This window comes from Equus caballus, chromosome 9 (genome assembly GCF_041296265.1).
Source record: "Equus caballus isolate H_3958 breed thoroughbred chromosome 9, TB-T2T, whole genome shotgun sequence".
NCBI lineage: Eukaryota > Metazoa > Chordata > Mammalia > Perissodactyla > Equidae > Equus > Equus caballus.
The window spans coordinates 64,491,744-64,517,760 of NC_091692.1; the positions used below are offsets into that span (position 1 = coordinate 64,491,744).

The 26,017-nt window shown below is 34.0% G+C and overlaps 1 protein-coding gene across 49 annotated transcripts in view; it reads left to right on the forward strand.

Moving 5' to 3' along the window:
• Positions 1-26,017, forward strand: part of RIMS2 (regulating synaptic membrane exocytosis 2) — a 572,519-nt gene that overhangs the window by 464,803 nt on the left and 81,699 nt on the right. For 15 of the 49 annotated variants that reach the window (XM_070221631.1, XM_070221633.1, XM_070221628.1 and 12 more), the window contains one exon: positions 20,046-20,287. The exons of the other annotated variants lie outside the window; for them this stretch is intronic. In XM_070221631.1, the coding sequence (XP_070077732.1) occupies positions 20,046-20,287 (242 nt within the window). The remainder of the gene's footprint in view (positions 1-20,045; positions 20,288-26,017) is intronic. 49 annotated transcript variants of the gene reach the window in all.

Consider the following 26,017-nt stretch of genomic DNA (forward strand, 5'->3'; position numbering starts at 1 on the left):
AGCATGAAATTGGCCTGAAACTAATTGGGGAGTGGATCTGCATATTTCTATTTAGATTCATACTTATAATCTGTTGAAAGAAATAAGGACAATCCATCTTATTGTTACTGAAATAGATATCAACTTCATGGTTAGCTTTGGTTTTAAAACTATGGTAATAAAAATAAGGTATTACTTATACTACCTTGAGATTATATTAAACTATTTCCTCCACAGATATTTAAGTTTCCTATTACCCTATGTAATTTTGGATAGAGTACTTGACAATCAACAAATTATTCTTTTCCTTTCAGAATCCCAAGAAACATGAATCTAAAGAAAATTTCTTGAACTGTGAATAAAGAAAAGAATATATGGTTTACCAAATGACACTATATTTTGGTATCTTAATTTTCAATTTGCTAAGGTCATTGCATTGTTGCCATACTATTTTTGTATAATGTAACAATCCAAAAATTTTCAATAAATTAGAGTGAAGTGGAATGACGTTTTTAAGCAAAGAAAATAATTGCATTTGAATATGGAAGTGCCTAGATTTTTGCCATCTGAAAGAAGATATTGAATTACCTTTTATAAAATGTTTATTTTATAATGCTTTCACTCAATTTGTATATTTCTTGATTTTATTTAATGTAGGATCATAGGAAATGAAGGAGTCATGATATTTTAACAACTCTAAAAAGCTTTTATTCTAATTATTATAAGCAATAATTCTGAAAAATCTGGGTCACAGAAAAATCTTCTATATCCTTCAGATTAATAAGGAATGCCCCAGATCATTCTACTTAGGCAACATTTCTCCCATTTAAAAAGTAAAAATCTCTAAGAATGAAATTTTACACTAGTCGTAAAATAGTGTTTAAGAATTGGTGAGTGTGACAGATATTATTTACACTAAATTTTTATTATGTGAAACTATGGAGGACAGTAGGTTGAGGTAGAACAGTAGATGATTTTTTAAAAATAGCGTATTTGATATGCAAAATAGGACTTTCTGTTATTTCTTAAATACATTCCATGTAGGGATAAGATATGGCCAAATATAAAACATTAGTGTATCAGAAAAAAAAATTGCAAATGATGGTTAACTTGTATTGTTTTAACCAATTTTAATGTATAGGCCTAAGGATCCATTATTTTCAAAGCTCACAATACAAATGTTCAAATATTGAAAATCCTCTGTGGTCAAAAAGTATTTTAAATCTTACAGGAAAATAAGAGACTAATAAAGTCAAAAATTTAATAAGATACAGAATAAAGTAAAATTAGCTAATTTCAATTCCAAAGTTGATTTTCTTGTATGTGGAATTATCAACCAAAGTGGACCTGTACAACTATATCAACTGCTATACCAAAAATAACATTTTATTTTTCTCAAAAATTTAAAATCAGCCAGTGTAAAAAAGAAAAGAAAAGAAAAATTAATGATGTACAATCATACTTACACACGAGAGGAAAAACACACTTTTTCCCAAAATCATTCTTAAGTGTATGCTAATCGGAAAAACACAAAGAAGGATCTAACATGATTCCAGATATACAAAGAACTCATTAAAGATAATATAGATCATCCTTTAGCTAAATGGCTCCCAAAATATGAGTAACTGGGCCTTGAGAAATCCAGTAAAATCTACTTTCTGCTTGCTAATAGACTTGGATAGAAAGTTAACCATAAAATTCCACCTAAGCCTAGAAATGGCAAAATTAACCAAATAAGATGTTTTAATAAGGTCAGTTTTGATTAGCCTACACAGGAATTTCTTATTTGGTTTTCGTTTGTCACTTGCATTAGAATAACCAGAGAAGTTTCAAAATGCAAATTTCTGGCTCTCATGCCGGAAGTAGCATATTAGAATCACTGAGGCAAAGGCTGCAGACTGTATTCTTGAAAAGCTCTTCGGGTGGCTCTGGTGAACACCAAAATTTAAGAACTACTCTTCTAATTCATCTAGAAATTGTGTATTTCATATGCTCTTCAAATTGAACAATATTTATAATTCAAGGACAAAACTCACTGCTTGGCTCTTTGCCCAGCTGCCTTGGAGATTCTTCAAGTTCCTGGAACTAGCCCCGAAAGCTTTGCCAAAAGAGAAGCAGACTTGTCCAACCTGCAATAAAAGAAGCTAAAAATCAAAGATTACAATCAGCTTTCTGTGCCGTCAGTTTACCCTGTGGAGAACAAGGAAAACTTGGACTTACTGCTCATGTCTATAAATGTTTCATCACTAAATATGAAAACCAAGATGTGATGGGAGAAGAGATTGGATTAAAAGGTAGCAAGTAGTGAGTAGCTACAGAAGCAGCACAGAGTCAGTGGAGGGTGGTAAGCAGCAGACTCACCCAGAGGAGAGAATCGACAGCAGAGGAAAGACTGAAATCCAAACAATCCGTATAATTGTGTGGTGCTCTCCATGCTAAAGGAACCTGTTATGCACACATATAAATCAAGACATCTAGACCATGTTCAAAATGTGACCAAAAGACTACATTTTAAATACTCAAATAATGTCATTTTATCTTCTATGAGGAATTAAGATATAAAAGTAATCTCTCTCTTACATAACAGAATAAGCAGTACTGTTTAGCCAGCTGTGCCCCATTTCACTAAAATTTTGATTTCTTTGATATACTAGAATAAATTTAAATAAATATAGTTTTACCTATTTTGAACAGAGTGGCTGAATGTCTTCAATTTGTAGGAGAAAAGAAAATTTATTTGTTGTTTATAGAATCTTGGGCTAGATGGGCTAAAATGTGACTTGATATAACAATTCCTGAATGTTAACTGCAGACTAGATTCAAATATAGTTTCTTCCTTAAATTATGCCTTACGTCCTTACTTTAAACAGCAGCTGAACAGCAAAGTGATACATTCTGGACCAGACTGTTTTTATGTAGAGACAGAACTGAGACTTAAGAATAAGATTTTATACCAAACATCAATAAAAATATTTGTTGACATCTCACTGTATGCTTCAACTATCTGCACATTGTTGAAGATTAACCTAAAAATCATATCTGGCTTCTGGAAGATAGAAGGATTAGCTGAAGTAGAAGAAAGAGGGAACCTGCTCCAAATACGTGTGATGCTTTCTGTGTCGGCAGGGAAGCAAAAATGCGTGCAGCATTAGGCCACTGTGTCGCCCACAAGTGGAGGGTTGTTGTGAATAGGTGGACAGAGGAAATTAGTGGCATGCCTTAGTTTATTGTCTGAAATTCTTTATTGTTTGATGTCTTTAGCATTTACTTGATGCTTAACCATGTTTTGCCTTGGGTAATATTTTGTCTTTATGTTTCATTTAGCAAACTGGGATATAAGTAGTTTTAGAACAAATGCCATGTCTTATATTTTTTTATAATTGGCATAGCATTGACTCCAGTGTCTTGTACGTGTTAGATGTACAAATAAATATTTGTTAATTGATTGACATTATAAATTTCTAAAACATTCATTAGGAAGTTTTGTTTTCTTTATCATCAGCAAATATTTACTGAGTACTAAAATGATTTATGAAACTTGACTAGATGCAAGCATTAGTATTTAATTATCCCTATATTACTAGGATCATTCATTTGTATAATGAATTTATTGAATTTACTTATTCAATAAATTCTTTCTTTAGAGCTGTTTACTGCCAAGTGTCAGGTACTAGGCTGCTGAAGTACATTGATAAAATGGACTAGCCACATTCCATGAGAAGAAAGCAAACAATTACAATAGAATTTCTATAATGGAGATATGAGAAAGCACTATAATTGGCATCCAAAAATTCATGACGTCAAATGTAATGTTGCCATATTGTTAAGTTCATGAAATGATCTGGGTGAACCTCTACAACAGGTAACAGTCTTGCTGCATGAGCCCAGCTGCCCAGATTCTATTTGCAATTTGGCGCCACCTGGCAGCAGTTGTCTAGTGAAAATACCAAAAATGAAGGTGATTCTGAATACTGTGGCTGACAGAGACTTTCAGTAAGTGGCAGAGTCCAAGTATCTCCTTGTTGGTTTTCCCAGCCTATGGCAGAGGATTTGGGGACTACTTTCCACCTCCCTGCTTCTCAGAATGAGCTTGAGACCGTTGCCAATCCCACCACATTCTCCTCCCAGGAGACAAGAATTTTAACCTGCCCCTGTTTGCCAACAGGGGCTAGGCAGAAGATGGGAGTAAACTGGAAATCATATTACATCTAATTTCACATTATTATGGAATATGTTACTGCAAGGTTTTACTGTTTATGCAGTTGACATAAGGGACAGCACATCGAAGTTATCCAAGCTGGTGGGAGGGAGATTAGGGATGTCTTCATGGAGGAACTCTTGTTCAAGCGGAGACTTTAAAGGAATATATATAGTGGCTTGCCAAGTGGCCATGTGGAAGAATGGTGTTTATGAAAGAGAAGAAATATAGATGTCAAGGCACAGAAAACTGAAAGTATGTAGGTATTTCAGAGAACTGCATGCAGTTGTGTATTTCTAGAGCATAAAGTTTGAGAGTGAAGGGGGAAGATGAGGTTGGAACGTTAGGTATGGGTCAGAGAATTACTCATTTTTAGGCTGTGCAACAGAGTTTTTGTCTTATTCTGTAGATGAAGAAACCATTAAAGAAATTTTTGCAGGAATTTTATTTGTAAAAGATCACTATAAATTCAGTTTTCTCATCTATAAAATAGGAATAATAGTACTTACTTCATAGGGTTGTGTGGGTTACAGAGAAAATATGTGAAGTATTTTTCATAGAGTTCATTACAAAGTAAGTAATAGAAAAGCAGTTGCTATTAGTATTTTTATATCACTACTAATGTTACTCTGATTAATGATTGGAGGGAGCAAGGCTAGAGGCTGTAGCTAGTAATTTTCTAAATTCATAAACACATGTACTTTCTGTTTCAATGACAATCAAATCCATATATGCATTAAAGTAATTTTGAAAGCTATTCATTTTTCTTTTCTGTTTTGCGTGTTAATATAATTAAACCAAGATAAATGCATTTTAGTATATTTGTTATTTTCTTAGATGGAATATTCATGTTCTATATTACGCTAAGCTTATTAGCCTTAATAAAAAATTCTGCTTTGCAAGCTTACTCTTTAAATCATTTGACAATTTCTGTCTTTTGTAATAGAATTGTATTATATTCCATAATAGCCATTCCTTTAAGTTTACAGTTGAAGAACTGAGGCCAGAGAGATCAAGTCATTTGTCTGAAAGCATGTGCTATGTAATCCTAAAATCAGAACTCCAGGCTCATGAGCCTAGGTCCTTATTAACCTAATTTTGCTAATAATTTATAAGCATAGTACTATTCTCTAACGTGGGAAATTTCCACCCTAACTTTTTTCTCACCTACTATTATAGGAAAACATGAAAGCAAAAATGTTGACTGGCTAGGCAGAGATAAAACAAACCTCTGGTTGTGGGGTTTGTAAAATCCTGACTGAAGCACATAGGAGAATGGATAAGCACAATTACCACTATGCAGCGTAATGCCTGTTAGGTGGGGCAAAGGAACAGCTACTTGTGGGTAGGTAGGAAATGCAAGTCTGAAAGAGTTGAGCCAAGCAAAAGGCGTGACCCGAATGTTGTTTACCAAGCAGCAAATGAAAGCTTACTGTCTTTTCACGTGGGATATAGTTGTACTACATAAGTCTCAGCCAGCCATTCTCAAAATATGGCTGCTCCCTCTGCAGCATCAGCAACACCAGGGAACTTGTTAGAAATGCAAATTTTCAGGCACTACCCCAGACCTACTGAATCAAAAACTCTGGGAATGGGGCAGAATAATCTGTGTTTTAACAAGCCCTCCAGATTATTCTGAGCAGTTTAAAGTTTGCCAACCCCTGCTCTAAGCTACGTGGAATTTGTTTCGATCTTCTTGCAGTGCTAGTGAAGTGTGGTGGCTAAAAGCATGAGTTCTAGAGTCAGACTGCTGGATTGCAGTACCAGCTTCACAACTTACTAGCAATGAAGCCTTGGGCAAGCTCCATAACCTTTCTGTGCTTCACTTCTTCTGTGCTTATAAAAGTTCCTATTTCATAAGGTTATTCTGAGAAGTATTTTAGGTGGGGTACAATATATGTGAAGGTTCTGAGGTGGAAAAGTCCTTGACATTTTTCAGGAACTTAAAAGAGGCTGCTGTGGATGAAAAGTAGTTTGTAAAGAAAAAACGAGATGAGATAAAAGAGAAAGGCAGAGGCCAGATCAAAGAAAGTCCAGTAGGACCCTGGAGAAAGAGGGTGGGATCCTGAGAACCTGTGGAAGAATTGGTATTTGCAAGGAGGAGGGACTTTTTTTTATTATGGAAGGGAAAAAGAAAATAATATGCAGCAGCATATTAGGTTTATAGACTGATTGTTGGAAGATAAGGAAATTTCTTATGATGGCTTCTGTTTTATGGGTTTTGGAGTACCACGAGAAGATATTGAAGAATTTTAGCAGAAGAGTGATATAACCCAATGTTTTAGAAAAAAATCACTCTGGCTGCCTCGTGGAAAATGGAACATGAACAGTTAGGATGGTGCTGCAGTAGAATGGACACGGGATTTCACAAACTTTATGTGTCCCAAACTGAATTTAATCTTTTTTCTCAAATATATTCCTCTTTCAGTCTTCCTTGTTTCAGTAGAGAGCATAACTATTCACCAAGTTGCTTAAGTTGGAAATCCAAGAGGCACACTTGATTTCTCCCTTTCATTCATCCCAACACCTAATCTATCACTAGATCTTACCGATTCTACCTCTAAAATATATATCTTCCCATCCTGACTTTTCTACTCAAGTCCATACTTGTCTATTCTATTGCGTATAATTTCCGTATGAGGAGGGATATGAAAAAAGTTGAGGGTATTTAAAAAAGAGTGATTGAAATGATAGACTATAGAATCTAAGTTAGTTAAGTGTAAGTAAAGATGAGGGGTCTGATAATTAGAGAAAAAGGAGGGAATCAGAGTCCTCATAATATTGAAGAGAAGGTATACCTGATTAAATGAGCTTTGAAAGAAAGAAAGCTTGAAAGGAGAAAGAAAGCTTTGTAGCAACTTTCTGAATAAGGTTGGGGTATTATTATCCCCATTTTATGTCATAGGGCAACTGAGGCGCAGACTACTCTGATTACTCAACTACAGCATGAGTAGTGCAGCTACATCTTGAATGTGAGTCTCCTGATTAAATTCAATTGGCTTCCCAGTAGATAATTATTTTTCTTACTAGATATGCAAATTATAGACGTTCTTTGTTCAAGATTAAGAATCATTGCTCTTAACAGAGTGGAAATACTTATGCCCAAGTAGGCATTAAAATAGAAAACTAGATTGTTCATTTTAGAGCATGTGTCTGCCTTATCTTTGTAATATTTATTTGCTAAATATTCTTTTACTGCTTTATATTTTCACTTTCAATGTACTTATTTTATATTTTATTTTGAGTGTCAATGGTATTATAGCTATTTTTAGTGTTAAGTTTAATGTTTTCTTAAGAATATCATTTTATTGCCTTTATAAGATTTTTGCATGTCAGTTTTATTCACAGGACACTAATTTCATAATTAAAATCAAAATGAAATGATATTTTGCATAGGAAAATACATCTTATATCAAATATTTTTGTTGGAATCTATCTGTGCCATTTTAAACCTGTTATCCAGAGCAGTGTTGTCCAATAAAAATATAACGTGAGCCACATATGTAAGTTTAAATATTTAAGTAGGCGCATTTAAAAATAAAAGGAACAGATAAAATTAATTTAATATCTTTTTATTTCACCCAATATATCCAAAATATTCTCATTTCAAATTTTAATCTGTATAAAAAGATTAATGATATATTTTATTCTTTTTTATGGGGGATGTACAGAGACTTCTAATCCCATGTGTGTATTACATTTACAGTGCATCTCAGTTTGAACAAGGCACATTTCAAGTGTTCATTAGCCACGTGTAGTTAGTACCCATAGTCCTAGACAGTGCAGATCTAGAGACTTCTTCATAAAGTATAATGCAACAAAGTAAAATAGTCAAACAAAGTTAAGCTCTTTGTCTATTTCTCCTGAGAAAAGCATGGCTTAAGAAACCTTGGCTAGTAAAGATACATATTTATTGGAAAGAAGAAAGAAAGGGTGGTAGTTTTTTTTTTTTAGGTGGTAGACTATCAAATTGGTACAAAGTTCTGGTCTTCTTTTAGTACAGCAATTTGATTGGTAGTCCTGTCTTTCAAATCCATAATTTTTTTTCATTAAACTTTTATGTGGCTACCTGCAAAAAGTGTTTATGTATGGCATAATCATGTTTATTTATATAAATCTGACTTTAAATAACTAATGATAAATTGGGTAATTTGATAGTTTCACTGTGTAATAAACTATAACATAATTATTCATGAATATCTGAGGATTTATAATTTTCATTTTTGGTCATAATTTTAAAATGTAAGGTTTTAATCGTGTAGAATTGAATAAATGTTAAATTTACATTTTTAAATTGAAAATTTAGGGTCTCCACTTAATGTCAATTAGTAGCATTATTGGTTTCAGCATTTTAAATCAAAATCTTATTATAAAATAAATATTCAGTACAATATAAAACAATATCAACACATATGCTTTTTATATGCTTCAATTGAATACTGTTAGAAATATCAAGGTGAAGAAAAATACCTTGTATTTGTATTCGCATTTGTACATGAAATTCATTATTCACTCATTCAAACATGAGTTTAAGAGAAGTGGCAGATTATGTTCATTAAAGAAAAGAACTAATAATAGATAAATATTCATGAAGGCAGAAGTAGCCTATAAATGTACTAGAAGAGAATGTTTGAGACATGACATTTACAATTGGCTTAAATTCTATTTATCTTTGTTATTTCATTATAATGAATAGATATTTTTTATCTTCATTATTTTCCAGCCTTTGGCATCTCAAAATTCATTTGAAAATGGAAATGTGTTAGTTTCATAAAGTGGCTAACTGTAATAGAAAGTAATAATATGCTTGAATTAATTTTTGCTGTTAGTTTTCAACACAAACTTGAGAAAATAATACCTTAATGTTTCATGTGAACACTTCTGCCACAACTGTGCCCAGGTTACTGTGGCGATTCCTTTGTGATGACCCCTTCATCGTCTATCGTTATGTTTCTAATCTCACTGAGCATTTTTATCCAATCTTAATAACACTTAGCTTAGATCAATAATACAGCACCTAAATTGGCGTTCTTTCTAGGCAAAAAGGCCCTTATGGGAAAGTCTGAGTTTTCGAGTTTGGGAGTGTTTTCAGGAGGATAATCTGCAGAATAAAGGGAATTTCCCATTTTAATCATTACCAACAAACAGAAGAGTAAGTTTATTCTCATGGATTGTGTGTAGCATTTCGTCTAGTGCCAAAATTGTATAACTTTTCATTCAGTGCCAACCATAGGGTGTCACATTTTATAGATAATAAATGTCTATTAATTTGAATTCACTTGTATATGTGTTATGAATTATTAATCATCTGTGTAACAAGATCATTTTATAAATATTTTCATTGAAATACATCTTTTCAAGTTTGAAATGACTGAAGGTCTAGGAATTATTTACCTATATGAAATCTGAGAAACCATTTTCTTTGAGGCCACACAACTTCTCTGTTTATGTAAAACAGCTGCTTCTTTAAATAAATCCAGCAAATTTAATTTTCTATTCTTAGTAAAGCCTCAATATCCCCATGTAATTGTAAACATACATAATAATTAGAGTTAACATATCTTAACTGTAGTTTAGACATTGTGCTAAATGCTGTATATATGTTATTTACTATATCCTCATCAAAACATTTTGAGAGAATGATTATTTTTGTTAATTAACTCATCTATTCAACAAATATTTACTGAACGCTTACCATGTGGCAGGCATTGTTTTAAAACCTGGGATTTAGCAGGTAAAGTCCTTGCCCCATGTAGCTGAAAGGTTTATAATAAATAGATGACAAAACTAAAGCTCAGAACAGGTTAAGAAATGTGTTCAAGATCATGCACTATTAAATGATAGAGAGGACAGAAACCCTTGTGTGACTGACTTTGAACCTAAACTTAGGTTTCACCTCTTGAAAAAATTACTGGATTTGTTGCCTTGAATAGATCATACAATATTGTTAAACTACATATCTACCTATGAATCAAGTATACAGCTTTTTCTGTAAGAGACTATGCCCTAAGCTTAAGAGAATCTGAAAAGTAGAATTACCTCATTACCCTAACATGAAGAATTAGGACCATTTCAAATCTAATTTGTTTCTCTTTGAAGCATGTTGATCAGTAACTCTTAAAATACCTTTTTTGGGGCAAACAAAATGTAAAAAAATCTATGAAATCATTTTGTTGATTACTCTAACCAAAGGAAATAAAGAATGTTGATACTTAGAGAAGCATAATTTTATTCTCAACATTCCCACTGTATATTTTTCTTTGTTTGTTTAATGAAGCCAAAGCTACAATACCTAATGCCTCATATTTATCTTAGAAATTCTGAATGTTAGGGAAAGCATACTTGAGTTCCAGAAAAATCTGTCAATGCTTCTTTTTTGTATATTGCATGATTTTATCGTGTTGTTCTTTATATCTTTCAGATTTATATTAATCGTAAGAAAATTCCAAAAACCAGGCATATAGACTAAAAAAGGGTTTACCTAACTTCCCTATTTCAGCTCCAATTCCAGTGGACTTCCTAACCTTTAAAGAGTAGCATTGTGCATGCTGAGGCATCATTCCAGAGCAGAAATTCACGATCTCTGCAGGACTGATTGACTTAGAATCTGAGAAGAAAAAAAAGTTTAGATTTCTAACAAGCTGAAGGCCTTCCTTAAGTGGTTCCAAGGAAGATTCAGTTTATATGACCAAGGGCATCTTGTCAAAGTATTACTGTCATTATAATCATTGAAGGAGGTTATACTCTTTCTGTTCACGGTGATTTCTGAGTTACATATAAAACACAGTTATACTTGGGTAATGATGACTAGAACATTGTCTACTGCACAAATACAAGCTAAGCAAATGTTATAAATTAAATCAGATATTTGCATGTTTTTACATGAAAGAATAATAGTATTTTATTTAGGGGTGACTAAATGGATAATCTTTGGAAGTTTAATACATTGAATTTATTAATATTAGATTTAATCAAAAAGAAATTACCAGTATTCATACAGTGAGGCAAGGAAAGTATATTTTAACAAAGAATAAGGGATTAGCTGTTATAAAAAGCATTTTGTTTTCCACTTGAGATGCCTAAATTCAATTTAAAATATGCACGTTTAAGTCTTAACCTAGAAACCATGCTATACTTTACAAAGTAATTTACGCAGTAAAGTTTCCTGGGAGTTTTGCTTCAGAGCCCCTCTAATTTATTATTTTGCTTTTCTAAGTTTATTAACTAGGACTATCAACAATTGCCCTTGACAAGAAGTACAGTCTTTTGTACACATATACATATATACACCTACTGTTCTGTGTTCTCTATCATGGTCAGTCAGGTACAGCCACAAGAAGAGATACAGCAGAGAATTGAGAAAACAAAGCTTCTTACTGTAATAGGTCCCAGAAAATAGGAGGCGCACAACTCCACACAGGGCCACATGGGAAAGCAACAGTTAGGTCAGGAGGCAGAAGGGGCAGGAGGAAGGGCAAAGTCTGGACCAGAGCCTTTACCGGGGCCTAAAAGACAAGATAGGGCATAGCAAATGGTTTAAGTTTGGCTAGTTTGAATAATTCCTGGGGGCTGGGCTTTGGGCTATAGGCATGATCTCTGGTTGCCTGGTTACCAAGCCCTCTGAAGATTCAGGACAGGGAAAATGGTGGCTTGGTGTGAATGGGCCAAAGGGAGATAGGGTTCTGGATTGGTTAATTTGCATATCAAAGGCTTGCTCCCACTGAGCCCTTGCTATCCGAGAATTGGCTAGCCCAGGAGGGGCAGTCTCTCCCCAGTCAGGAAGGTTTTTAAGATGTCAAAACATCATAATATACTGAAAATAAAACCAGAAACAATACACATACATACACATGCATATACACACATATAGTTTTTAGACATTAATTTTTAATGCCCGCTAAAACTGAATTAAGAAATATAAAAAACTCGTCATTTGGAGCTTTGTTGTTTAGATATTTTCAAATGTCTGTAATCATTGGCCTGTCAGCGTGTGCTATTGATGGAAAGACCCTTTCTTGGTTTTTATTTCTGAAGCCAGAGCCCTAATTTTCTCCCAGTCAGGCAAAGGACCTGATAACTGATACAGTGCTGTGTCAGAAAGCACAGTGTGCTCCTCTTCTTCACTGACATTTCCAGATCCTAGGGCCCAGTCTCTTGAACCTGGCTGTCTGTTAAAGAGGATTGGTGGAAAACAATGGCTGTCTTTTCCAGTAAGAAAGACTTTACTAGAGCAATGATGCAAAGCTCACTAAGAAGAATAATGTCACATACTGCCACAAATTCCAGGAACTTGGAACAGTGGGAGTTAATTCTGGTGCCCTACAGATCATTTTACCTGACTCTAACAGATGGTAAGAAAGATAAAAGGACAGGAAACTACTTCTCTTTGCTTAGTTATTGTCAGGCAAATATAAGGAAAACATACAACATCAATCAAAGCATCTTTGTTTCCAAATATAGAGGGATAATGTATGAATAATATATATTTGACCTCTTGGAAAAAAATTCTAGAATGAGTTTTTGGTGTTTTTCAGTCTCGTGAGGCTCCAGAAATTCTGGTAGATTCATCTACATGACTTTTAAAAATTGATTTTAATTAAATTGGGAGTTGTATAGATAATTAATAGATTTCATCAAGATATATAAGTTTAAAGCATATTCTCAGTCTCTGAAATGATGTGATTACACAAAAACAGAGATTTCTTTTCTTAAATTTGAATTTGATTTGTAATCAAGTTTTCGAAAACATCAATGTCTACTGTTTTCCAAAATATGGGACTAATTTGTTTTGTACTTTATAGCCTGAGGAATTAATATCCTTAATATACACCCATTTGTACATTTTTTATACATTTTGAAACATAACATCTAGTGATTTTATAGGGGCAAAAGTTACAGCCCAAGAATATTTTCGTATTATATGATTTTATATGGATAAGTTATAGTCCAAGAATATTTTTGTATTATGGTTTAGGTTTCAGTATTATTTTTGGAGGCATAATATGAATTTTTATGTAGTGTAATCATTTCAATAGTGCAGAATATTCATCACTTATTAAGTAATCTACAAGCTTGGTACGCTGATTATAGAGTAGGATGATGAGCAAGGATAAATCAAAGCTCTCTGTTTATTTTTTTATTTTCACAAAATCTTAACTATTAGTGTTCCTTTGATATTAGTAAGAATGGTAAAAATTTAAATTGATCCTGGGAGTTACAGGCCAGTGAGCATACCTTCTGATAATTTGTTGTAGCCCTTTTTATGTTATTGGAAATACTGTATAATCATAGTAAAATCAGAGCGAACTGAAATGGAAATGAGTTAGGGGGAAGTCTGTTCCTGTCTAAAATATTTGCATATAGAAATAATCAGGTTTAGTTGGAGAGTGCAGATGAAACAATAGAAAAATTTAAGGGGATTATGCACACATTGTATTCCTGGGTTACAATTATGGAGTTTATTCTGGAAACTTGTGGAAGGAAAGATGATATTGCTTAAAAATCATATATTGAAGAAAAGTGTGGGGAACAATAGACAAAGCTGGATTAAAATGAAAGAGAAAAAGAACCATGAAAATTGAAGGAATTAGTCTTTTAAAATAATCTAGCAGAAGTATTATATTTTTAAAAATTTGGAGGTAAAATTACCTTAATGATCTCTAACCTCCTCATATTCTTGATTAGGAAAATGAGACCCAATAAGGAAAAGAAACTTTTCTGGTAAACCGTGAGCAAAGTAGTTTTGGATCTAGAAATTGTGATAAGCTGGTGGAATTTTAGGCATTGGCAAACTGTTGGGAAAGGAATTTTGGAGATTACAGGCCTTCCTGGAGCTCCTTAAAGGATGTTAACTAAGCGGTGATGTCCTCTGTAACCACTGAGGCACTGCTTCCAACCAGAGATCCAAGGCCTAAGAACCTAAACATGGCTTCGTTACTAATGGCTATAATCAAGGAAGATGTTTCTGACTAAAAAGATTTTGTTAGTTAAATATCCCTCCTTAACTCTTGACATCAACTTTGTGGCATAGACGCACATCCTCCAATACATTTAGATACTACGCTAATACATTATAGTATATTGATAGAATGTATTTGTATACAGTACCTGCAATAATGTTAAAAATACTAAATTTTGAATTTCTGTCATCTCCAGAAATCAAAGAATTAGCCTGAGAAGCTCAGTTTTTACATACTCTTCAGAAAGAGATGTTTTGTTGAATGTTTAGCTTAGAGTTTCTTGACATTAGAGTTGGTCATTGGAATTTCAATTATAAACTAAGACCATGTTCTTATGCAGCCGTATTTTCATATCACCATCTTTGTGGGGATAGATGTTCAATAAATGTTAGTTGAATTAATGATTGGTACTTTACTAGCCTAAAACTGTAGGTGGTCATTTGAGCAAGTAAAATAAAGCTTATTAAATCATAAATTAGGATAATAATATTTTCAGGTTTTCATTTTAGGAAAAGAAGAGTATTTAATATAGAGAAATTTTTTAATTAGGGAAACTTTAGACAGAAAACAGTTTGTTATCCCCCCTCCCCATCCACAAGGAATATACCAGAATTCAAGAAATCATACTCTAAAATCCAGATGTCTGCCCAACGACTGGCAACTGGTACAAGCAAGTATGAGTTTTCATAGTGATAGATATTTGGTTAGCTCTTGGCACCTGTCTACAGGAACACAACAGTGGGAAGGAAAAGGAATAAAGCCTTTCAAGGTGCCATAATGTTTGGGAGCTTGGCCAATCTCACTGGGTTTTTTTCTACTCTGCCATTGTTGCTATTGTCTTCCAACTCTTGAGCCCTACAGGCCCTTTCTAGCACCACTTCTTAGCCCAAGATGTTATAAATACTTGCACTCCTAGAATTATTTCCATCTACTTCCGATCCTTAAGTGTCTTTTCTGTTCCTGGGCTGCAGTCCCATATCCCATACTCCATTGTATTAGCTGCTGGGCCCTCTATATCTCTATCCACAAAATCCTGAATCACCCCAATCTCTAATTTCTTGGGTAAATTCTCTCCTAACCACCTTCCCAGCTCTCAATATGATGAAATATTTGTTTTGACATTGCCGTATATTTTTTTTACAATGCTACTTTTATGCCCATAATCTCACAAACTCAGAATTTGTCTTTGTCCTGTGTTTGCTATTTTTCTCAAGAGCCAGTCACTTAGCTCTATTTATTCAAACCTATCAATTGATGCTTTGGGCCCTATGGCCTACAGACCTCATTTAATTTAATCACATACTCCTATAACCTCTGATGTGCTATTTAAGTCTTTAGGGGAATATTTACAAATATATCACTTGCTTTTCATTACCTTTCTCCTAACGATCGGCCTAGATTTGCCTTTTTAAAAATCTTTCAGTATACAACTTTCAACAACTATGATTATGTCATAAAATAGATCACTTGCATTGGCAATTTTACATATTTTACTTTGAGAATACTAAGTATATAGTTTTTCAAAAGCCAAAAATTAGAAAACATGCATAAAACAATATTTAGAAATGTAGAAACACTATGTCTCTCTCTTTCTGGAACTGAACATCCTATATCAACACCCAATATTATTGTGTAGTAATCTCTTCAGTTTAGCTTGAAAGCCATGCTACCTTTAGCCAGTGGAATGAATTATGTGGATTGAATAATTTGAGCTATGTAAAAGGAAAAAGAATGTTAGACTTTGATTGCTCTTTTCATTTGTCTGTTTTAAATTTTTTTGTTGTTGTTATTGACAATACCTTTTTTGTTCATTTTGGAAAAAACAAAATAGAAAAAAACACATTTTTAAAAAACATAATGACCAACCAGAGAAAATTAAAACTACTTTTAGCACACTTTTCACAGCATATCCTTCTAGATCTTTTGCTCTGTGCATTTATACTTTTTTCCCTAAGATCATAAACTTTCTGAACATATTTTATTTTTCTTCATATTCCCTTTATTCTCCTCTTATGCAGGTGACTGGTGGGTCACCTCATGAATCCAGGTTTCCCAAACTACCTAGTTTAGTGAGAGATGTTTCTGATGTTTCTCTATTTCTTTTTATACGAATTTCTTTCATTTTTGTTTTTTGGGTTTTTTTTCTGTTTGTGCCGCTGGATAGCCTCTGGGATTTGAATTTTTCTGTGTCCCCTAGTAGTAGGGTAAATCCATATTTGTTATGTGTGTAGCCAAAGCTAAGCTGTAAATGTCTGCTTCCTCCCATCCTTCCCTCCATATCAGGAACATATTTTATGTCAATAAATATTTATTTACAGCAGCATTTTCAAAAGTGCATTCTATTTTATTGATGAACGTAACTTAGTTAAACACCCTCTACTGTTGGGCATTTACGAGGTTTTCCCGTGTGTGTGTGTTTTGCTATTATAATAAAATCTGCAATAAATATAATTCTTGCTAAATTTGTACACATTGCTAAGTTTTCCCTTAGGATGAATCCTAAAAGTAGAATTAATAGGTTAAAAGTTAGGCTTGCTTTTTTTTAAGACTTTGATACATCTTGCCAAATTACCCTTCAGAAATCTAGCACTGAGACCCCCACAAGCAATATTGGAAACTTACCATATTCCCAGGCTCTTACAAATTTTCTCTTTTAATGTAATTGATAATGTGATGGGTCTTTGCTTTCTAACCACACTGAGCATTCCAAATGATCGCCCATGTTTACAGAGTCTTTACTACAATGTATTCCATAAATCAAGAGTCACAAAACTTTAAAATTCTTGGTTGATGGTTTGTTTGCTTGCAACATTATGTGCTTGTAGTTTTAGGTGATGTGCAGTGAGGAAAGTAAGGGAAACTAGTGGTGATACCCTAGCCTCAGTCTCCCACCCTCCAAACACAGCACTCGAGGGCAGCTATTATAAACTAACTCCTGCTGATCTCTAGGTTTCAAGGAGATGAAAAGTAGACCCACCTAACAAAATTTTTAATAACACTTTTTGTAGATAATGCGTTATCAAAGTTGTTAAGTTGAAGAGAAGTATACTTCTTTAAAACCAAATAGTAATTAAAATATTTATTTACTAACTGATTTGTCAGTTCCAGTTAATATTCATTGTATCCTGCTTGATTTTGGCCAGGTTCTTTATGGCCTTTTTAGCCAACCAAGAAAATTAAAATTCAAAAGTCACAAGGCACAATAAGCAATATTTTGTGAGTATATCTTTGACGTCCTTGGTAGGTAATTGATTAGGTAGTTCTTTTAGAAAAGTGTATGTTTGGGGTAAAAATTCCTACATAGCAGGAGCACTAGGTTACTGTGACTATGGAACATATGTTATTATTTTCAAAGCCTTAGTCTTAACCAAACTGTGACTTTTCTAGGCTATGCCATGCCTTTTCTGATAGTAGCATACTGTGAAAATCATGTGTTGCATTTCTGTGTTTATTTGCCCAGAATCCATGGAACAAGAGCTATCTAGAGGAGGAAAACATTTAGTAGTTAAAGAAGAAGACCTTATAGATATTCCAGTTCAAGAAGTTAATGGATGATAATGATGGTGGTGGTGATAATAACAAGGAAAAAGAGGAAGAGAATAATTTTGGGGGCTCTTATGTGTCTGGCATTCTGCTTAATGCTTTAGTTATGTTTTCTCATTTATTAAATGAGGAAACTAAATACCTGAAAGGGAAACAACTCTCCCAAGATCAGTCAGTAAAACTGAAGATCAAACTCAGATTTCCTGACTTTCAGGACAAATCTACTCCTCATTATATAATAGTGACTATATGAAAACCATTTTAGACATTTTAATCTCAAAAATTTCAAATTTAAATTTATAATTACAAATATCATGTGTGTTGGTACGGTTAAGTATTTATATAATGCAGGTTGAAGGGCTTTAACCTCATTTTATCTATTGTGCATATTCCTGAATAATAATTGTTATAATTTCCATTTGTTGAATCTTTACTTTAGATGTATTATCTATATTCTTGAAAATAAGCACGGAAAGTAAAATATTCGCATTTTGTAAATGAGGAGCCTGAGACTCAGAGTAGAGCAACGAGCTCCTCTAAAGGCAGTCAGTTAAGTAGCAGGAAAGCTGGAATTCAGGCCCATGTCTGTTTGCCACCAAAACTCCGTTTCATTCTATTGTTGTTTATTAAAGAATAGCAAAATCAAACAAGCTTGAAATGATTGACTTGGGGTTTGTAGAAGCATATAGACTTTTCTCTCTGTTCTTTCTCTCTTTTGGCCTGTTTATGCCTCATTTCTTCTTGAAACTAATGTGAGAGAGAAGATAGTACACTTGATTGTGTTTTTAAAAAATTTTACACTGAGCTTTTCCCCTCTTAAATACTTGGAGAAAATATACATACATTAATAAAATTAAGATGTGGTCCTAGCCTTTTAGCAGATTTTGCTATAGAATAGAGAAAAAAATATTTTTAGGAAGAGATTGAATTAGAGATAAGAGATCACCTCAATAAGTTAGTTTTCTAATTCTCATCCTTTAAATGATATATAAATATATTTCTGATGTTTCTTGATTTCTTTTGTTTCTATAGTTATGTGTTATACACTTCGATTATCAGAACTAAATTAAAACAGAAACTATTACTTTCTAATACTCAGTCAATGCTTGATAATATGTAAGTAGGTCTTCCCATTCCTGCAAAGCAGACTACCTCCTTCACATTCTTGCAGGTTCATAGGGCCAGCTGGATAGCCTGCTCTGATCCTTCATCCCCTGCTCTACTTCCTACCACCCCCGGTACTTACAGAAAACCCGGGGTCCTTTTCTTTAGTTCCTCCCATTTGCAGTGTTACCCCCGGTACTTACAGAAAACCCGGGGTCCTTTTCTTTAGTTCCTCCCATTTGCAGTGTTACCCCCGGTACTTACAGAAAACCCGGGGTCCTTTTCTTTAGTTCCTCCCATTTGCAGTGTTACCCCCGGTACTTACAGAAAACCCGGGGTCCTTTTCTTTAGTTCCTCCCATTTGCAGTGTTACCCCCGGTACTTACAGAAAACCCGGGGTCCTTTTCTTTAGTTCCTCCCATTTGCAGTGTTACCCCCGGTACTTACAGAAAACCCGGGGTCCTTTTCTTTAGTTCCTCCCATTTGCAGTGTTAGTCTAGCGGCAGCTCATCGATCAGCCCACGTGCTTCATTGACTCAGTGATTGCTTTCTGATAATATTGTCTAGACAACTGATAATGACTTTTCTTTCTCTCACATGAATACAAGTCGGAAATCTTTCTTTTCTTTATTTTTGTAATAGAGGCTTATATCAATAAACATAAAATTATGTAAAGTAAAATAAATTATTTTTAATTCAAAGCTAAAGGAAACATCAATCCCTGCTAGAAAATTTAACTATTATTAGATAAATCTTATTAGGTTTTTCATAAAATGAAAAAAAAAACATTTTAAAGGGCCATTCTTAGCAATGGATCCTGTAATTTTTGCCATTTTTTCTAAAATTTTCCCACTCATCTAATTTATTTTGGAAGGCAAAGCCAATTAGAGAAGAATGCTTTTGAGAACTTCTTCCATATGTTATGTGGCTGCCTTAAAGCATATTTGCACTTGCAGGACAGCGTATTTTCTTAAATGAGCCCACTGATATTTTGTGGGGTTTTTTTTCCCTATGGCCATGTAATCTAGTGTCCTCTTTGACGCCAGAAATGAAGTTATGTCTGATTTCCCATAGTTTCATTAAAATTGGCCCTGAATAGTAAAGCCCATTCAAGACCATGGTATTTGAAAATTTTTAAATTCTAAAACTATGTCCTGTAAATGATATAATTTAATTATACTCCAGATGTTTCATCTAAAATACCTTTTCTGTCTTTTCCTTTTTGCTGTTGCCCTCACTTTTAACAATCCAACGGCCTACAGTGTCTTTACATCCAAAATGCAAAGCAGACAAATGGGCATCTCAGGGAAGAACATGACTAAAAGCACCAGCATCAGCGGAGACATGTGCTCACTTGAGAAGAATGATGGCAGCCAGTCTGACACTGCAGTGGGCGCCTTGGGCTCCAGTGGCAAAAAGCGGCGCTCTAGCATTGGGGCCAAAATGGTAGCTATTGTTGGTCTTTCCCGGAAAAGTCGCAGCGCTTCTCAGCTCAGCCAAACGGGTAGGCATTTTTATGTTACTTTTGAATTCATATTTGAGTTGTAATCAAAGTACATATTTTTTTCTCCTACTCATTGTATTGCAGTAATGTATGGATGACGACATGTTCCAGAGGGAAAGAGGCATTTTAAACTAGTCAACCTTTCTGAAAATATAACGATGACTTTGTTTTTCAGTTATGAATGAACCTGCTTCAAAGTGAACCTTAGCCACTGTTCTTGAAATGCGTTAAATGTCTTTCCTCCTCAGGGAGGAGTTAAGCTGTGGTCTCCCTGCCTGCCGGTTGCTGATCCTTGTAAAGGCACTCTGATCTGTGAGAAATTTGTTTTGCTTTAGGTTCCTCAAGTCGGAACCAGCCAAATTAATTTTCATGGCCAGCAAGTGTGGTGATGAAGATGACACCTCATATTTTGTGTGAATAATATAGTTCTTTTATTGCTGACAGCCTAATTTCTTTTTCAGTTTGTAAGCAGCGTTTACCAGTAGTATCAATTTTCTCACTGCAGTTTTATTTCCCTGTTAAAACTTCAAGCAACAGTATTCTCCAGCAGCAGGACTGGAGGAATTTTCTGCTGACAGCGAAGATATTCAAAGCTTTACTACTTGAAAATTCAGTTGCTAAATCACATCTGCAAAAAGAAATTAGATACAACACTCCTACTCAGAAAAGCCGCTGTTAGCAATTAAGAAATTTGTGAGTCAAAGCAACGTCTTTTTTTTCAAACGGGTGTTGATAATTAAACATTAAATCCCTGGTATCTTGGAAATAATAGCATATCTTCTACTTAACAAACAAAAGCTATATAATATGGTGTTTCTTTTACAGCAAATAAATTATAGGCAAATGGATTAAATCTCATTTATGTTTGAATACTAGGGTTCTTGTATACAAAAGTCAAGACATAAATCTGCAACACAAAAGAATTTAAGGATATGTTAATTTCTGGACCCGGCTAATCTTGATGTTACAAACTATAGCAGTGATTCTGGAATTTGAGCCTTATATAATAATATTATATTGAAATAGTTATTTGATGGTATTCCTTGTATCCTGCTTGTGAATCCCTATATTTAATGTGGCTATTATTATAAGAATTTTTCATTTAGTGTTTTAAAATGTTATTTTGCATTTTAACATGGAAGTAGAAATTTGATTTATGGACATAAAGACCATATTTAAATGCTTTTTAAATTACTATTTATACATAATTAACTGTGTTGTGCTAGTACAATAAATATTGGCCTTTTCAAATAGAATTTTTTCACTATTTCTAAGGCAGTTAGAAATTTTATTGCATTTTTCTCTTTAAAACGTTTATAAACATCTGTAAACCTAAAACTGCTCTAAAAGTACAGTTTATTAATTAAAAAAATTAATAACTTAAAACAGACATGATTAAGACTACAAGTTAGAGAATATGTAGTGTTAAACTAAATAATTATCTCCATTCATTCAGGGCTTTTTGGTAAATATTGAGCACTTACTACATGCCAGGCACATGGAGAACAAAGATGAATAAGAAATCATTTATGACGTGAGTTGCATATAATGTAGTAGAAGATAGATACTTAAACAGATTGCCTCAAGATCATATGTCAGTGGTAAAACCAGAATTACATAGAAAGTGTGCTGGATGCTCAGAGGAAGGCCACTTGACTCAACCTGGAATTCAGGAATGAATACCTGGAGAAGATTGTACCTGAACTAAGGTCTGAAAGAAGAGTAATTGCTAACCAGGTAAAGGACGGTTAGAAATGTGTTCCAGATAGGAACGGTAATGGCCAAAGGCATGGAGGCACACTTTGTACAGGAACGGTAGGCAGTTAGTTGTAATTTTAACAAAATGTTAGAGTGAATGTGGCCAGAGATGAGGCTGATAGATAAGTTGAGACCAGATCATGGAGAGTCCTGTAGATCATATTAATTTATAGGTGATAGGAAGTGTTAAAAGGTTTTCAGTAGAGGACTGATATGATCAGATTTGTATAAAATATAATTTGTAGGACATTCAGGCTGCCATTTATTTATCTAACAAATATGTTTGGAGTGTCTACCATATGCCGGGGACTATCCTAAAGAAAACACGAACAGACACGAGATCCTTCTCTTAGGGCTTGTGTTCTAGTGGGGCTGCAATAAAGTCATCAGCCTAAGTCAGCATCTGGTAAAGAACATTTTGGGATAAATTAGCAGAGTAGCACAATAATTCAGACAAGAAATAAGAACTTGAATTAAGTCAATTGTAGTAAAGATAGAGAGAAAGTGATAGATTCAGGGAATTTTTACAGAGCAAAATTAGTAGTCAGTCATAATGATTTAGTGACTGGTTGGATATGGAGAGCTGAAGGGGTGAGGATTCCAGGATGATTTCTGTAATTCTGGCTTACATCAGTGGTGGGTGGTTGTAGTGCTATTAATGGATATTGGAAGTATAGAGGAAGGAGGGAGAGGGATGAGTCCTGAGCCCACGAAGGAGACCAAGAAGGAATGATCCTGAAGACAAGACAAAAACTATGAGGGAATAGTGTCCCAGAAGCTAAGATTATAGAAGATTTCAAGAAGAGAATGATCAATATTTCTCAATGATCAATTTCATATCTTTACAGCTTTGGCATGAATATCCCATATATCTTTCTTTGATAATATTTTTATTAAAAAAGTATAGATCTGTTGACCATACACAGTGATTCTGTAACAACATTGATTTAGTTTTCATGTATAAGTGGTTACAGATTTCTCTCTTCAAAAACATTGTGATGTTGGCAAATTTAAAAGTGTAGCTTTGTTCCTTAGTATATCATATAGCTCCTTCCTGTATATATAGCATAGCAGGAAATAAAGTATTCCTTTTTGTCATTTTCATTAATGTTCAGTGACATTATAATACTTAAAATTCTAATCATTCTTAAATTGTGCAATTATTCCTACCTATTTACCCAATAGCTTTTATCTATTGACAATGGAATTCAGAGTATCTCTCATTTTAAAGCCTAAGTTTAACTGTAAAATAGCCAACAGTGATTGTTTTGCAATTATTGGACTCCAAACCTTCAATGGGTTTCAGAATTCTGTATTTGTGTGCATATGTGTATGTGTTTCAAGTAAGATTTTTATGTTTTCTTTTCTTAAGAAAAGAATTCAATCACAAGTTCCAACAGTATTTAAAACTGAAATCCTAAAATTTAATGTCTAAACTATTTGATCGTATGATAACATTATCTAAAGTAATGAACTCATTTCATGATGGTGGATCTACAATAGATTCTTTGTTTAGACATAAATATATAAGATGTATTGAGTAACTTACCTAAAACCAAGAAATACATTTTTAATTAGCATGTTTGCATTTTCAAAGATTCACTTAGTTTTCTCTTGATTTTCCTGACCTCTAATGGAGATCTTCATGTAATTAAGTTACAGAGTTATCATTTAATGAATGATGTACTATAATGTTTTCAATTTTTAAGATGGAATTTATCATTGTAAAAATAAATATCATTGCACCAATATGGATTTCAAGTCCAGACAAGACTGCTAACTTGCCTTTTGAAGAATAGGAAACTGAGCAAAATGAAATCTTTCTAAAGAATAGTGAAATTATTCTGGATGATATAATAGTAATCATATGTAAACAATAACTGGCCAAGGGGAAACCACTTATAAAGGTGCCTTGGCCAATACACATGGTAGCTGAGTTACATATCTTTTCTTCTGCCACGCTGTTTTATGTGCTCCTTTTTCTATTGATTGGAAACTCACCTTTAAAGTCACTGTTTCTAAAGATTAAGAATGACTAGGCATCATAACTAGTAGAAAGCATATAGAGAGAATAAGGAGACTTGGAGTCTATTGCTTACTCTGGGTTATATAAGATATCAACTATAGCCTCTTTAAAGATCTGCCCAACATATCTGAGTCGCAGAGAGTTCATCTGACAGATGGAATTAACACCTGCTGTCCTAAAAGGATTTCTAAAAAGATAATATTAAAAAACATATAAGAAAGTGCTTTGAAAACTTTAAAATCACTTTATAGATGTAAGACATCAATGGCCAATTCAGCCTTGGGGTGGAACCAAGAATTCTATTTTAAACATATTTATGTTGAGATGCCTATTGGACATCTAAGTGTTATATCGTTAATTGAATACGAGTCTGGCGCCTAGTGAGTTAAGATGAAGGATGTAATTTGGGAGTAATCAGCAGGTAGTATTTAAAGCCATGGCATTTTACTTAGGGTAAGGCCTTGGATAAGATTACTTAGGGTAACTTGAATCAAGAAGAAAACTAAAGACTGAGCCCTGGGATACTCCAACATTTAGAAGTCAGGAAGAGAATCCATCAAAGGAAACTTAAGAGAGAGCAGCCATTAAAGAAAAAGAAAAGAAGAATATGGTATCTTGGAAACCAAATGAAGAAATTATTTTAAGAAAGATAATCAGCTGCATCAAGTGCTTCTGATGGGTCAAGTTAAGAAGAATTGACCATGGGATTTGACAAAGTGGAGGAATTTGGTAAACTTTGGCAAAACTTGCAGTGATGGACAGAGCCTGATTGGAGTAGATTAAAGAAAATGGGAGGTGAAGTAGAGTCAGTGAGAATAAATTTCAAGAATAAACATAAGAACACAATATTTATTGAGCACCTTTTATGTGCTAGGCACAATTCTAAGCACTTTACACGTAAATTATTTAAATCTCACAACAATGTTATGAAGCAAGCATTAATTACTGTTATCCTCATTTTACAGATAAGTAAACCAAAGTAGAAAGAGTGTGATTAAGTTCCCCAAGTTTATCCAGCTAGTAAGGGTAGAAGTCCGGATTTGAATCCAGGCAGGATGGATCTAGAGACTTCACCCTAAATTATTGTGTTGTAGTCTAGACCAGCACTGTCAAATAGAACCTTTGGCAATGATGGCAACATTCTACATCTGTGCTCTCCAGTACGATTTGGTAGCACTAGCCACATGTGGCTATTGAGCACTTGAAATGTGGCTAGTGTGACTGAGTAACTGAATTTTTAATTTTTTTACATATTTAATTAAATTAATTTAAATTTAAATAAGCACATATGACTAGTGACTACTGTGTTCTACAGTACAGATAAAAACTCTTTCTAGGATTTCTGATAAAATACTAAATAAAGAAGGGGCCGACGTGGTGGCACAGTGGTTAAGTTCGCATGTTCTACTTCTCGGTAGCCCGGGGTTCGCCGGTTCAGATCCCGGGTGCAGACATGGCACCGCTTGGCACGCCATGCTGTGGTAGGTGTCCCACATATAAAGTAGAGGAGGATGGGCACGGGTGTTAGCTCAGGGCCAGCATGCCTCAGAAAAAAGAGCAGGATTGGCAGTAGTTAGCTCAGGGCCAATCTTCCTCAAAAAAAAAAAAAATACTAATAAAGAAATAAGACTGTAACTTGGGGGAGATGGAATCAAATAAGAGTTTTTAGGGTTTTTTAATGAGAAGTGTGATACTTGTGGGAACAACTGAATAGGTGAAAGAGCTTTGGATCCAGAGCTTAACTGGAGATCGGCTGAGCGACCTGTGGTCACTCAGGAATCTATGCTCTTTTCATCTTGTAATAATTTCTAAGCTCACACAGTACTTTACATTTAAGCTGTTTATAACACTTAGTAACTGTAATCATTTATTTATTTGTCAAGCTCCTGGCTACAGTCTTTCTTATTTCTCCTTCTCAATGTCTGGTATAGTTTCAAATGTGGTGA